The sequence below is a fragment of the Callorhinus ursinus genome, unplaced genomic scaffold (genome assembly GCF_003265705.2).
Source record: "Callorhinus ursinus isolate GAN/ISIS: 27379988/994484 unplaced genomic scaffold, GSC_fseal_2.0 scaffold1004, whole genome shotgun sequence".
Taxonomy (NCBI): Eukaryota; Metazoa; Chordata; class Mammalia; order Carnivora; family Otariidae; genus Callorhinus; species Callorhinus ursinus.
Genome location: NW_027398059.1, coordinates 1 through 14,213, shown reverse-complemented (window position 1 = coordinate 14,213; position 14,213 = coordinate 1). Strand labels below are relative to the sequence as shown.

Here is a 14,213-nt window from a genome sequence, read left to right as displayed (position 1 = left end):
CCCCCCCCAGCTCCTTCCCCAGGTTCCTCCCCCAGCTCCTCCCCAGCCCCCTCCCCGGTTCCCATTCCCTTCCCAGGTCCTTCCCCAGGTTCCTCCCTAGCTCCTTCCCCAGCTCCCAACCCCCTTCCCTCCCCACCTCCCCCAGCCCCCCCATCAGCTCCTTCCCCGTTCCCTCCCAGCTCCCCCCCCAACTCTTCAGAGAGGCTGCCAGGCCCATCACACACATCCCACCAATGAAAGGATTCAAAACTCCAGGAAGATAGGATGAAACCAGCAAATTGTCTCCTCCTGCATCCAAATCTCTCAGCTGCTGGTTTGTGGCAAAACAGTGGCAGGAATTATTTCCAGAGAATTCATCGGATGCTTCAACCCTCCTGAAGGACTACAGGCATCCTCTGAAGTCTCTCTCCGGGGAAACTCATCCTATCTGTAAGCCTGTTAAAAATCCTTCTTCCCCTTTCCTCCAGGGAAGAGATGATTTTCCTCTAGTTGCTGACAGTGTAGCCATCAAGGGTGGCTGAGAATGTGCATGCTGAACTCATGGCACACGCGCGTTCAGAATTGACAAAATGCCACTTCCTAACCCGAACTATTAACTTAGAAGGGCAATTCAGCCACACACACAAAAAAGAAAAAGAAACAAAAAAGGCAACCCAAAACTGAAAGGGAAGTAACTAGTCTGTTCAGGCTGCGGTAACAAAAAATATGACAGGCTGAGGGGCATGCATTGCTCACAGTCCAGGAGGCCAGGAAGCACCGACATGGCTGCCGTGTGGCTCGCATGGTTCATGTGGCTCGTGGCTACTGCTCGCTGCCCTGTCCTCACAGCGAGGTGGGGACCAGGGATCTCTCTGCGGCGGTTTGATAAGGCGTTCATCTCGTTAGGGCCCCTCCCGAAGGCCCCACCTCCTAATACCATCACATCAACATAGGAGTTTTGGGGGGACACAAACGTTCACATCACAGCAATAACTAAATGTTGACTCTCAGATTATGGACCTTGCGTCTGTAACAGACGGACATCCGTCCTTTTCCCCCGGTGCTTTCCAGAATAACCTCCTCGAGGAGACACGTGTGCCCAGTGATTGCGAGAGTCTAGGTCGGAACGTGAACGAGGGAAGTGGCTTCTGGGAGGAGCCCATGCCCCATCTCGAGAAGCAGCCGTGAGCGGTCACCTCTAGACAGCAGCAGCCAGGCAGGCCCGGGATTGCCGGATCTTCCCATTTTTTCAAGAAAAGCCCCAAGCAAAGATTTTCCTGGGAAATCGGTCCATTGTAAACATTGGCTCCAATTTTAAAAAATGGTGCAGGCAAAATAAACCGCATGCGTGGGTGACTTATCCCCTGTCTTTGGCCTAGGGACCCTACTGTGCTGCAGCCTCCCGGCCCCGTGGAGGGGGTGTTAATGCCTAAAATCCTTGGCAGGTCCCAGCCAGTGTTGTGCACGTCGCCCACCCGCTACGGGAGGAGTCTGAAGTCTGCAGGCCCCCCAAAGGCAGTCTCTTGTGGGTAAGTGGCTTCCCCACGCAGGCGATCATAAGATAAACATTCAAAGAATGTCAGGGCTCTTCTTCCAGGAGGGGAATTGTCAGACACGTTTCATTTTTAACCACTCTGGGATGCTCTCTGGACCATCTGTTCGTCCCAGGAGCTACCAGCTGACTGGCGGGAGCACCACAGGCTCACTTGGGCCCCACCCCACTTTCAGACAACGCCGAGCCTCAGGCGCTGGGTCCGGGTGTGTGGGCACATACGTTAGTCCCTCTATAGTTAAAAATACCAGGTAATAGTCTGCTGATCAGTAGAGTGTTTGTTCAGCACCCATGTGCCAAGCACTGTGCCAGGCACTGCGGTGGAGACGGAACTCGGGAGATGCGGACCTGCCCTTCCGGGGCACACATTCCCATGCGGGAGACAAGACTCACGTCCGTGGACCAGCCAGGAGCGGCGCAAGACAATTTGTCATTTGGTGTGAGAGTGTGTCGTACAGATTTGAAGTTTGGTTGGGATCCAGAGAAAGACCGGGAAGGAGGCCTCAGAATCAGGACCTCCTGAGGCGCCAGGAACGGGGCCACTCTGAGACCTCAGTCCCTCCCTGCTAGGGACAAACAGTATGCATTGGATTTGGGGGCTGAGACGTCACCGCGGACTTCGGAGCAGAGAAGGGGCTTGTCCGTCTCAAGTTCAACAACTTTAATGCAAACTCATGAAATAACAGGAGTAGCTTCAGGGATGGTCCTACAGCACGGAGAACCCCGCGGTGTCGCGACCAGCAACACAGACAGCACTCACCTGTCCGAGCCCGGCTGTCGGGGAGATGCGACAACTCCAGGAGCCCCTCACCCAACAGCTCAGTGTCCCCTGGTTTCCACGGGCCCCACACGGCGGGGAGGGGGGCTTCACTGCCAAGACCCAGGGCTTGGCGCTCTGCTCTGCATGTGGAGAGACCACACACGAGGTGGGAAAGGCAGCGGGACCCACAGAAGGGACGGAAGAAAGGACACGTGGGAGAGACTGGACCAGAAATACCTAGTGAAGAAAACACACCAAAACCTACGGACATCTGTCTCCTAGGGAGACGCGAGGTCCTTGTCCATTGTTCTCTAACGAGCCTCTGCGACACTCCTCCAACAGCAAACTCTGCTGCACTCAGGTGTGCTTCCGGTATTACTGGTAGAATCCAGGTGTGTCGGGGAAACTGGGCACAAAATCCCGTCCATCAGTTCTCACTGCACCACGAAATAGCAGCGTGTTCTGTAAGAGTCGGGACGGAGACGGGGAACTGGGGGAGAAGGGGCCTTTCCTCACACCCAGGCAGGCGGCACAGGGCGAGGGATTGCGGCGGGGGCCGGCCTCGCGGGTGGGGAGGTTGGCGATGGGGTCACCACTGCCTGGGACACGGCCGAAGGGCACGGAGCGGCATCCTTGGAATTCTCATCCTGTAACAACATGGAAGTGAAAATCCCGCCGCTGACCACACTTAGTTAGGCCACAAATTCCGAATCGGTTTCCTGTTCTACCGTCATCATTATGTACAGACATTCTTTACCTGAAACCACAGAAACCTATTTCTAGACCCTTAATAGATCATTTTAAAAACCCTAATTACTACACCAAAAAGTAATAATGTACTACATGTTGGCTAATTGAACTTAATAAAAATAAAATAAAAAATAAAAAAGCAAAACAATAAAAATCCCTTCTAATTAAATTCATGCTTTTTTGAACAGAGACAAGACGTGATAAAATTTAAGAATCCCATAAAGATTGTACATTCTCAGATTGGCATTTCAAGCTTTTTTTTTCATTGCTTAGAAAAAAGCCATCCCACGAACCCGTTCCATAAAGTTACAACACCTGTGTTCCAAGTTACTGACCAGCGGCGTGTCCAACATTGGCCTTAGTTCCCATCACTTACGCACCAGCCATGGGAAGACATTCAAATACTTTCTACTTCACTGCACCCCCTGAAGGTCCCCACTTGCTCTGAACCCCGTGTTCATCTCTCTGAGGGAAATCTCACTCTGGAAGAGCTACCACCTGCCCAAGCTACGACTACTGGGGAATAGTCCACACCTCCGCCCCATTTGCTAAAACCATCCGCAACCGTCTGTTCCCTACGGGGGTCCACTTCATGCCTGTGGGTTTTCTCAACGACTTAGACCCTTTGAGCGCAAACCTGCTGAGGCCAGGGAAATTAATATTCTGGACAGGTCTTCATGGAATCACAGGCATCAAGTGTCTCCTCCTCCGGACCCTAATTTCTACCTGATGGCGAAGGTAAACCAGGTGCTTGGCTCTGAAAAGCTTGTGGGCTTTTCATTAAGGAAAATGACCCACGTGAAACCAGCCCAGGACCCACGGACTCCTGCCTAACGGATACCTGTTCATCTGGCTCCAAAGTCAACACCCCAAGTCTAAAACCAATCTCTCTGTTGTTGTCCAAAAGGCTGGGCATGAAGTGTCGTTCCCTGGAGAGTTCTTAATGGAGAAACGCAAGCAGAGTTGCTAAGACGCCACGGGAGCCCCGAGCCGGCCCTCCTTAGCTTCTGCCGCGGCAAGAGCCACTCTACCTGTCCTGTTTTCCCTGCATCCGACAACGGGCAGTTTCACAAAACCCAGATGGAGAACAAGCTTTCTGGACACCACCAGCCCATCTTGTTCCTACTGGAGCTGGTGCTGTGCGTAAGCTGTGTGCACAGCCACGGCGCATCGGCCACATCCTTCCATCCTGGAATGCAAGCCCGTCGAAAGCTGCGAAGGCTGGGGACCAGTGGGCCCCGAGCTGCTGTGGGCCCAGGCCTGCGCGGCAGGGCCAGAACTGAAGTGGTCACTGAAAAGATCACACACAAAACCTTTTGTTCAGTGAGAGAGATGGAACTCAGTTTTATTGGGTCCTCTCTGAAACTTCCATTTACCCCACAGCCTCATCTATCAAAGAGGAGGAGGGAGCTCTGGATGACTCCCCAGAACTCGAGCGCGGGGGCATGGTGGCTAGCGGCGGTCTGGCTCGGAGAGATCACGCTGCCAGGGTCAGTCCGACCGGCCGCTCTGAGTGAGTTTGGATCCATTAGTGTACCATTCCATAAAGTGCTTCTGGAGTTCAAATCTGCCAAGCCGTCAAAAGCATCCACACTTTCGTGACACAAAGGCTAAAAGAATCCCAATGGGTGTGTCACCGAGTCCTTCCCAGCTGAGTCTCGTGGTTGGCACCTGCCGCTTTAACCGCCAAGGCGCTGGCCCTCACCCCAGGCGAAGCCTCCTGGCCGCTCTTCAGGTAGTGGATTGTAATTTGGATCCTCATCTGGTGTATCAAAAATAGCCTTCCTAAAAGACAGGCAACAGAGACCACTCAGTCCCGGAGTCACCTCGAGAAGGTCCCCTGGGGCCTACACCAAGGGTCAAACATTACACCCACCTACCAGAAACAGTCATTGCGCTAAGAGAGTTTCACAATCATTTCACATTTGCGTTAATGCTTTACCTCCAGGACTATCTTTTTTTTTTTTTTTTACTACGAAAGCAATACATGTTAGTTGTAGAGAAAACAGAAAATATACACAGACATCCTTAATCTCGAGAGAATCACTGTGGGTGCTGTCATCATTCTTCCACAACTTTTCTATGTGTAACAAAAGTTAGATCACACTATTATTTTATAACCTGACTTTCACTAAACTTATCAGGAATGTCTCTCCACAACCAAGGTATCGCCCCGTACCCACTGGCAGATGGATGGATCAAGAAAAGAGTCCGTGCACACAACGGGATAGTGTTCAGCCTTAAAAAGGAAGGAGGTTCTGACTTCTGTGACATCGTGGATGAGCCCTGAGAACACTGTGCTCAAAAACCCAGACACGGAACAGATACTGCGTGATTCCACATGTGTGAGGAACCGGGAGTAGTGCCGTCACCACCGAGGTTGGGGGCAGGGAATGGAGCGTGTTCGTGAGGACAGAGTTCCACTTTGGCAGGCTCGAGAGCGGAAGGACGGACGGGGTCACAGGAACACAGCGTGAGGACAGTAATGCTACGGAACTGCACATCTGAGCTGTGTAACGTGGCACATTTCATGTTAGATAGACTTTATCACAACTGAAGTTAAAAAAAACCTCACAAATCGTTCTAAGAAAAATTACGCAGATCATAGGAAAGGAGTCAGTGTCCAAAAGACTTTTAAAATCCCTTTAGACGGTCATTCAAGTTCCCCTTTGAGAACTGACCATTAAAACAGCATCTGCTCTTTGCATCGTGTTTCTAATGACACTGCCCACTGCTGGTACCGTTAGAAATGTATCCAAAAACTTCTATTTTATAGTGGGGCCAGAAAAAGCATCTATACTTCAGCATGAGCCGCCTGAATTCTTACAAACTAACAATAAAAGCAAACACACACCGGCAGATACAGGGCTGAAGAGGCAATTCAAAAGGGAATCCAAAAGGCCAATAAACATGAACATGTTCACTTTTGTAAAAACGAAAAGAAAGGACGTTAAACAGCGAGGCCGCTTCTACTTCCCGAACAGGCACGGGACAGAACGTGGGCACGTGAGCAGGGAAGTGGGGCCATGGTGGCCCCGAGCGGGACGGGGGTTGGAGGGACATCCCAGCAGCATAGGGCGCACACCCATGGATGGGCCTGGTGCAGTGTGGTGAAGCCTGAGGAGGCTTCAGGCGGGCACTCCCTGAAGAGGGCAGCCCACCACAGGGGGTGCGGGCAGAGCAGGATGAGAGGCTGGTTATGCACGGGGCTCACTAAATAGGTAGAGAGAGTAATGACCACAGGGTCAGGTCCCTGTCAGAATGAGAAGGTGCTATATGCATCTCAGCAAACAGGGGCACAGACCCCTGTTACGTGCAACACCATAGGCGGCTCTCAAACGCCCGCCGGTGGATGGAAGCGGCCGTATGGTGACTTTAATCGAGGCATCAGAGTGACAACCGCCACTGTGAAGATCGGTGCCCGGAAACCCGGTGCTGGCGGCCGTGGGGAGAAAGGCACGGGGTCACTTCTCTGACAGTCCTGCCACGGATGCGACACCTGAAGCTCAACGTCAGGGACACTAGACAAACCCAGTGGTGGGACATCCTACAGAATGGGCCGAGAATCCACAAAAACGTCAGGGCCACGACGTCAAGGCAAGACTCAGGAGCTGTTCCACCCTGGCAGAGACGAAAGAGGCGTGACAAGCCAGTGCGACACCTGGGCCTGAGCTGGACTCTTCCTGCAAGAGCCCTTCCTGGAACAACGGCCAGGCGTGGCTGGGGTCTGAGGACTCAGGCTTTTCCTGATTGTGACTATGTAGGGGAATGTCCTTCTTCACGGAAAATACACGTTCATGGTGGGGTCATGGGGCATTTGATGGACAGTTTACTTTCAAATACCTAAGGAAGAAAAAGTCCTTTGAAGGGTTTGTAATTTTCTGTAAGTCTGAAACCGTTTCCAAAAAAAAATTGTAAAATCGAGGCGCCTGGGTGGCTCAGTTGTTAGGTGTCTGCCTTCAGCTCAGGTCATGATCCCAGGGTCCTGGGATCGAGCCCCACATCGGGCTCCCTGCTCTGCGGGAAGCCTGCTTCTCCCTCTCCCACTCCCTCTGCTTGTGTTCCCTCTTTCACTGTGTCTCTATCACTCTGTCAAATAAATAAATAAAATCTTAAAAAAAAAAGACAAAAAAACACACACAGCAATCCCACTTCCAGGAATGCAGCCCTTGCAAATAATCACGGACGTGTGCCACCCAAGGAAAGCCAGCACTCATGCGGCGGCTACCGCTAAGGGAGGAGTCCACGGTGCTGGTACAGTTCCATAGGACATTTGTGACGGAAAAACAGTTACCACATATTACATCGAAAAGGAAGTTACAATAGAGCATTTTTTAGAAATTTAGCACCCACACAGTAAAAGACGGAAGAATATGTATCAAAAGGTCAACAATAACAGCCAGTGTTCCCGCTAAGCGGGAGGATTATGGAGGATTTTACTCTCTGCTTTGCTTAACTATTTGACAACCAACACTTTATGATAAAAACTCACATTTTACTCCTTCTAAATGCAGCACGTCTCAAGGACACAACCTTCTGGGTAGAAAGAGGTCCCATAAACCAAAGCTCCACTCTCAGGAAAGCGAGGGGCGAGACGGAGACGGACTTTCTTAATGCCACACAGCGGATCAGCCCACACCTGGTTCCCAGTCTGCCTCACAGCTTAGCTCTCCTTCTCTTTTCTGGAAGGCCAGAAATCCCACCACTAAAAACGTCCTTGTGGTCAGGTTCACCCGTTGTGCCGCCTCGCCTCTGTAAGCTCAGACAGCGGCTCTCCAGGACCCCGCAGGCTCTGCCCGGGGACATGAAGGGCTGGTGCTCAGCGGGCACCCTGCCACGTCACCCTCAGGACACCGAGCTCATGGAGCTTGCTCCTGCAGGACTCTGGCACCATCCACTCCAAATGCTCATCCACTGCAGCCCGTGGCTCAATCTGCGAATACTGACTGACCCGAACAACGAGCGCCAGGAGCTATGGGAGCTCTGTGGAAACACAGATCACGGACCCTGGCCCGCGTTATCTGTAAGGAACGTGCCATCTGATGTCAAATACTCACAAAATAGACGGTGTTTTCAGAATTCTGATGCCACCAGGCTGATTGGGAAATACGTCTTCCAAGAAAAAATATATGTGTCCAACTGCAATGCCTAGAGTCGCCCAGAAACAAAGAACGATGGAGAAGATGAAAATTTTGACTGCAGGTGGATCTGCCAACATAAATTCCATATGTTTAGGAAGGAATGTCAATATAATTACTCAAAATTAAAAGATATCGTCATCTTTGAGCCTATAACCACCAAATAATCCCAAGATAGCTGTATGTGAGTGCCAGACATGAAAAACAGTGACAGAGTAAGTTCACGCGCAAAGTAATAGAAACAGTAGCAATGAAGACTCTTACCCAAGAGGTCCACAATGATCGAGTTCCCCAGCAACAAGGAAAAGCCCATGAGCACCCAGGGCAGAAAGGGGGCCTGGAAGTTGAGAAGGCCGAAGAAGTTCATGCGCACGTACGGGTTCCTTCGGCTCCACACGTAGACGAGCATGATCGTAAAGGCCTGGCCCAGGAAAACTAAGCTCACAAACAAACCGAAAAGCTAGCAGGTAGCGTTAAGGAAAATCTCAAAATCACAAGTGTAACAGGAAAGGCTGAGCGAGAGAAGAGAACAAAGGGTTGTGTTCTAACAGAGGTCTGAGGTAGGGAAGTCCCACAGTCATTAATCTTTAGAGGAAAAGAAATCCTGAAAATAATTACCCAGAGCAACCAGGCAAAAATCTGTGTAGGTCAAAACATCTGGACTATAGCTGCTTCCCAGTAATATTGTTTCCATGAAGTTCTCAACTATTTGGAAAATATAATAATTCCTTGGTCAATAATTACATTAAATTTCACTCACCATTAGCACCTTTAAGAGGTGAGTAAAGCCAGCCGGAGCCAAACCGTCTTGTCAGACCAGACTACGTTCAAGTCTAAATTATACTATTTTATCAGTTTTGATAGCGACCAAATAAATGTCTTACCAACTTAGTTTAAAAGTACACACATCGAGCGGAACCCAGGGTGGCTCAGTCCGTTAGGTATCTGACTCTTGGTTTTGGCTCAGGTCACTCTCCCCCAACAAACTCTCTCTCTAAAAAAAACAAACTGTACGCACACGGACAATCCTCTGTCTAAAGTAGTGAACAGTGACCCACCTGTTACTGCTAAACGCCCTTCTGACTCGCCCACCCCGAGGCTCAGACGCGGTCACAGAGCGCAGGCTGTGAAGTGGCCACGGTACCTGCACCTACGGTCAGGAGGGCCGCCCCATCTGTGTGCTGGGCTTATCTAGCGGACTGTGGAAGACAGCTGGAGGCCTTTGGCAAGACAGAGCGTGTTCTTGAGCGTTTTCCCGTATTTGCTCTATTTGTTGAAGGATACGGTCATTAAGAATCCACCAAAAAGGAACATAAATACAAAGTCTGCTGTCCGACCTCGGAAAGAGCCTTCTTCCAGCATTCGACAGTAGCGGTATCTTAAGTTCCAAGTTAAGAAAACGGTAGGCACACACGTGGGAAGAAAGTCAAGTTTAACGTACGGCTGCAGTACACTCAACTCCGCCTTAGCTGTACGAAGCCAAGCCTTCGCTTCTGTGAGCGTGTCCACGAGGGGCAGTGTGGGGTGTCCCCTTGCACCCGGCATTTCGGGCGAGGTGAAGACCAGCTCCACGTTATACACACTGCTCCTGACTGGGGAGCGAAGCCCGAGGCCGCAAACACGTGCTTGCAGGGACTCAGGAAACCTTTTCAAAGCTGGGTCGTCTTTCCCGAACACAGCCCCACCACGACCTGAGCCACCCTTGCTTTTTCACAGCCTAACTTGGAAGAAACGCCTGGCAAGAAGCCTTGCGTGAGGATCTACTTTTGCAGGGCAGGCAGATTCGGCATTTCTACACCTCAGTTAATAAAAACGCATCAAGAGGAAAATATTTCATTATTAGAAACTTACCAGGATGGCGTATCACACAGGACACACAGGAATCCATCAGGCAGGGACCCTGTCACCCCAACAAGGCCCCATCTCCTGCACACGAGCTGGGCTGTAACCCGCTCTCAATCCAGAGGGTCAGGAAGAAGAGGAATGCCCTGTTCAGGGGGCCCAATTACCACCTGACCAGAGCATCCCTCTTCCCCTCTTTCAACAAGCAGCACGTGGCCTGCCAGGCAGGCATATGGCACTGTCTTTCCAGCCAGTAGAACCCGCAACCAAGATCCAGGGAGATCCCACGTTCTCCAGTCCCCATGAAGCTGCTCCCAGTCCTGTGCCGACACCGCGGGACTTATCACTGTATTTGGGTACCTGCTGATGTTATGTTGTAAATATGCCTCAAAGAATCCACTTCTTTCCCTTGATCTGATTTGTAAGGGATTTACGGGCAGAAGTGTAATCATTCTTCGGGTGAATACCTCCCATTAGAACCAACAGGAACCGACAAACACCCTCAAAATGGGACTTTCTGACCAGCTAATCTGTACCACGGAGCCAGCACTCAGAAGTCACAATTAAGAGAGTAACAAAATCAGCAGCATTAGAAGCTTTAACTTACATTCCCTAAGCAAACCTCCAGGTTTTATGCTAACCCCACTTAATAAAGGATACAGAAAGATCATGTTAAATAAAAAATTGAATCCCACTGGACCAAAAAATAAGAAATTGGTGATTAGCCTCCATATCTGTTAAAAGAAAAAAATCGAGAAATGACAGATTAAGTCAAATATACCAGAAAACATTTCCACATTAAGACAAAAGACATCTCCTGGGGTTGCGATGGTGTGAAAGGCCATGAGTAAGTGACACTATGATCTGAACCAGAAAGTGGGGCGCACGCGATCTGACACTGGGTTTCTGTTTCCAGTTGGAAGTCTGAAAGGTATCACTCGGCCCCTGAAATCTGCAAGGGTAATAGGATAGAAAACTTGAAATTGTCGTCTTAAAAAAAAAAAAAAAAAGCCCGTACCATATGGTCAGGCGAATTTTGGGAAAAGCTGGATGGAACGACTATGTTAATTTGCAGAACAGAAACCAGGGCTTTCGTGTGTCTAGTGTCAGAATCTAACGAGCAGTCTTGAGAGGCCACAGAGAAACTCCAGAGGCCTCACTTAAATTGCCAAGAAATGTTTCTATGTTAGTCCCTAAGAAACATCCAGAGGAAAGGGTAATTCTAGAACACTCAAGTTCTAGTCTGAGTAAACAGCCAACTCCCTACAAGTAAAGATCTAATGCTCTAATAATTAGTCTAATTGGCAGATACCAGGACACTCGTTTTCATGTTGGAAACCCTGATACACTTTTCCCTACCCAACCCATCCACACCCACAATAAAAACAACTACTCACAATGGGAGAGAACTTCACATTTTAAAATGGTTTAGCACAATCTATAATCTCATGTGATCCTAATAACCCTGTGAGACACAGGCTGGTGCTCCCATCCCCATGTCACACAGGAGGAAATGGGGACACTTGGAGAGCATGAAAATGGCCTGCCCAAGGGAACTTGTACGGGGAGACTCTGAATCCAGGCCTGGAAATCCCGGCTCCAAATGCAGATACATGGTGTCATCAAGAGTTTAACCCCAGGCGAAATCGAGCCAAGCACGTTAACAGGAAGCAATGCTTGGATGGAGCTACAGTGCCCAGCAAAGGCCAGGTGAGCAGTGAAGGACGAAGGCAGTGACAAGAGGCACAGGACTGCCTTGTGCATCATTCAACTCTTCAGAATTGGAAACAGTTCTACATACTAACTGCCTCCAGGACTTTAGAGTCCCCGACTTATCATCGAGGAGACAAGCATCTAAGTAAGTGCAAGCACAAAGCGAGAGATGCTCTAAAGGAAGTCTTTCCAGATACCCTGGGGACACAGAGGAGGGTGAATCTGAGAAGCTACACAGAAGCTGGAGCTCAGTGGGTGCAAAGTGAACGACACACATTCGACAGAGGGAAATTCCTGACTCTCGGTCCTTCTCCCCCTCCAACTGCAGGCTATCTGATCGTCCAGGAGCAGGAAAACACACCTTTCTCTGAGCACTCTAATTACGGGAAAGGACTAGCTCCTACCAGAATCTAATAAGCTCGCATGTTGTTTGAGGGCTCAGTCTTTTGGACTTGCGTTAATATCATCTGATCCCTGGAAGACGGATCAATCTGGACGGTGGTGATGACACCGAGGTGTTAGGTGGACAACACAGGGCACCCTCTGAGGCTCTCCCTGGGCTGGTCGGTCTCCTCTCAAACTACAATGTCAACCCTGAGCCAGTAATTTCTACATACAGGAACTGGACACATCAAATTAAAACCACGCAGGGAACTTTACCGATAAAATACAGATTCTTAATTCCTACCCTTGGTTGACTGCGGTTTTGGTACATGATGAGGAACCTGAGAATCTCTTCAAAGTTCCCCAGGTGATTCTGAATTCCAACCAGGAGGCAGAATCACATCTTTATTACCACCCTCCCCGCCCCCCCCCACAATGAGACAATCAAATATCCCCACTGAATTCTTTTTTGATAACATATGGGAGGATCTGCTACCAAAAAGTATGAAAAACAAGTTTAACAACTGAAACATGAATCGTGGTTGTGATGGGCCACTTACTTGAAAGTGTTTAAAGATTAATTCAGGGTTGAAGTACAACTGAAAAGGTGTGATCAATTCCAACTGCTGAAAAAGAAAAGAGCTTCTTAGAGCAGATCGGTCGGGAAACAAAACATCACGTACAACAGAAGATTAGCAGGTCCAGCAGTTTCCAACTCTCAGTCGCTCTGGCTGAACCCTTTAAGGCTCTTCTCCTCGGTAACGCCTTCTGTAGCAAGGGTACAATTTTCTGTATCCCTCATACCTCACAGAAGAGAAAACTCTGCTCTAGGCTGCGGCAGCTGAGGCGGACCTGAAGGCAAGGCGGCGGGGGCCGCTACCCCAGATCCAGGGCAAGGAGGAGCGGCGGCCACGCACCTGCCCACCGCCAGCCGCCCCCCGAAACAGCCGTGCGGAGCGACCCGGCTCAGCCCAGCGAACCGAGACTGAAGACCCCGCCGCCGTCAGGGCTGCGCGCTTCCAGACAGTCTCTACACCCGGACTCTCGTCCCCGCTCTGTCCTCGACGCCTAAGTTTCCTCACTAAGCGGACCTTCTTCCCTCTAGTCCCCCGCGTCCCACCGGCCCGTCGCCTGCCTTCCCAGACACGTTTTCCGGGTGGGCGGCTCCCGCAGCCCCGACCTGCGACAGCGCCGGCCTCCCTCTCTCGGAAACCGGCCTGCAGCCCTGCCCCTGCGGCCCTCATGGGGCAGCACTCCCTTCTCGGCTCCCCGGACAGGCCATCCGGGACCCCAGCGTGAGCCCCGCACGCCCCCACCCACCCCTGAGACCAACCCCTCTGGGCTTCCCCGAGGCCCCGGTCGGGCGCAGCGCGGACAAGGAGAGGCTGGCGCTGCAGCTGCTCACCACGGCGGCGGTGGTGAGGACGCAGGCGGTGGTGTAGGCGCGGCTGACCGGCGGGATCTGCAGGTACTCCAGCCGGAGGCTCTGGTACGCCATCTTCCCCACCGCCGCCTCCCCCCCCACTTCCCCACCGCCGCCTCCCCCCCCACTTCCCCTTCCGCCAGTCAACCCCAGCGGCGGGGCGGGACCGAGGCGGGCTGCCGCCCAATCAGCGCCACGCACCCGGCCAGCCGCCAATCGCCAGAGCCGCAGGGAAAGCGCGCCGGCCAATCACGAGTTGCGCCTCCGCGGGGCCCAGCCCGGCCGCCCCACCCACCAGCCCACCAACGTCGGGGAGGGGCGTGTAAGTCCCGGGTCCCCCCGCCAATCGCCGCCGGCCACAGCTGGCTTTCCCGCCCGGCCCCTCCGCGTCTCCGAGCGAGGCGGCCCCGCGCAGCCAGCCAATCAGGAGCACGACGGCGTCCCGCCCGGGCCGTCGTTCGCTGAGGCCGGCGGCAGGCGGCGGTTTAAAGGCGGTGGCGGGAGGCCGGTGCGTGGCCGGTTTCGTCGCCCTGGCACCCGCTCGGGTAAGGGCCACGGGGCTGCATCTCCTCCTCGGAGCAGCGGGGAGAGGGGAGGGTCGGCGCTCAGCACCCTCGCGGGGCGCCCGCCGGCCGGGCCGCGCGCCGCCTTCCCCGAGCTCCCGGCATGCCG

The 14,213-nt window shown here is 52.0% G+C and overlaps 1 protein-coding gene and 1 long non-coding RNA gene across 5 annotated transcripts; one reads left to right on the top strand and one right to left on the bottom strand.

The window, feature by feature from the left end:
* Positions 1–87: 87 nt before the first annotated feature.
* LOC112818221 (uncharacterized) lies at positions 88–10,705 on the top strand. 2 transcript variants are annotated; one of them, XR_003206538.2, is made up of 3 exons: positions 88–429; positions 1,359–1,508; positions 7,556–10,705. It is a non-coding gene; the product is annotated as an uncharacterized lncRNA (long non-coding RNA). The 2 variants fall into 2 exon arrangements; XR_003206537.2 differs by lacking the exon at positions 7,556–10,705 and adding an exon at positions 5,207–5,748.
* Positions 4,356–14,018, bottom strand: DERL2 (derlin 2). Of its 3 annotated transcripts, none has more exons than XM_025865409.2 (7): positions 13,524–14,018; positions 12,679–12,744; positions 10,682–10,755; positions 9,464–9,557; positions 8,444–8,639; positions 8,099–8,189; positions 4,356–4,826 (listed from the first exon to the last, which is right to left on the bottom strand). In XM_025865409.2, the coding sequence occupies exons 1-7, from the start codon at positions 13,614–13,616 to the stop codon at positions 4,721–4,723; spliced, it is 720 nt and encodes a 239-aa protein (XP_025721194.1). In that variant the 5' UTR covers positions 13,617–14,018; the 3' UTR covers positions 4,356–4,720. The 3 variants fall into 3 exon arrangements, with proteins under 3 accessions (XP_025721194.1, XP_025721195.1, XP_073746677.1); XM_025865410.2 differs by having other exon boundaries at positions 12,679–12,741; positions 13,524–13,656; XM_073890576.1 differs by lacking the exons at positions 4,356–4,826; positions 8,444–8,639; positions 9,464–9,557; positions 10,682–10,755 and having other exon boundaries at positions 8,104–8,189.
* Between the last annotated feature and the right edge of the window lie 195 nt (positions 14,019–14,213).

Bases quoted from the DNA above. Each gene is read 5' to 3' on its own strand.
- DERL2 (XM_025865409.2), bottom strand. From the start codon at position 13,616: ATGGCGTACCAGAGCCTCCGGCTGGAGTACCTGCAGATCCCGCCGGTC. The intron at 9,558-10,681 runs GTATCCTTTATT...TTGGAACTTAAG, and splicing joins TTATTTAACATGATCTTTCT to ATACCGCTACTGTCGAATGC. The intron at 8,640-9,463 runs GTATCCTTCAAC...GCTACCTGCTAG, and splicing joins TTGGTGGATTCTTAATGACC to CTTTTCGGTTTGTTTGTGAG.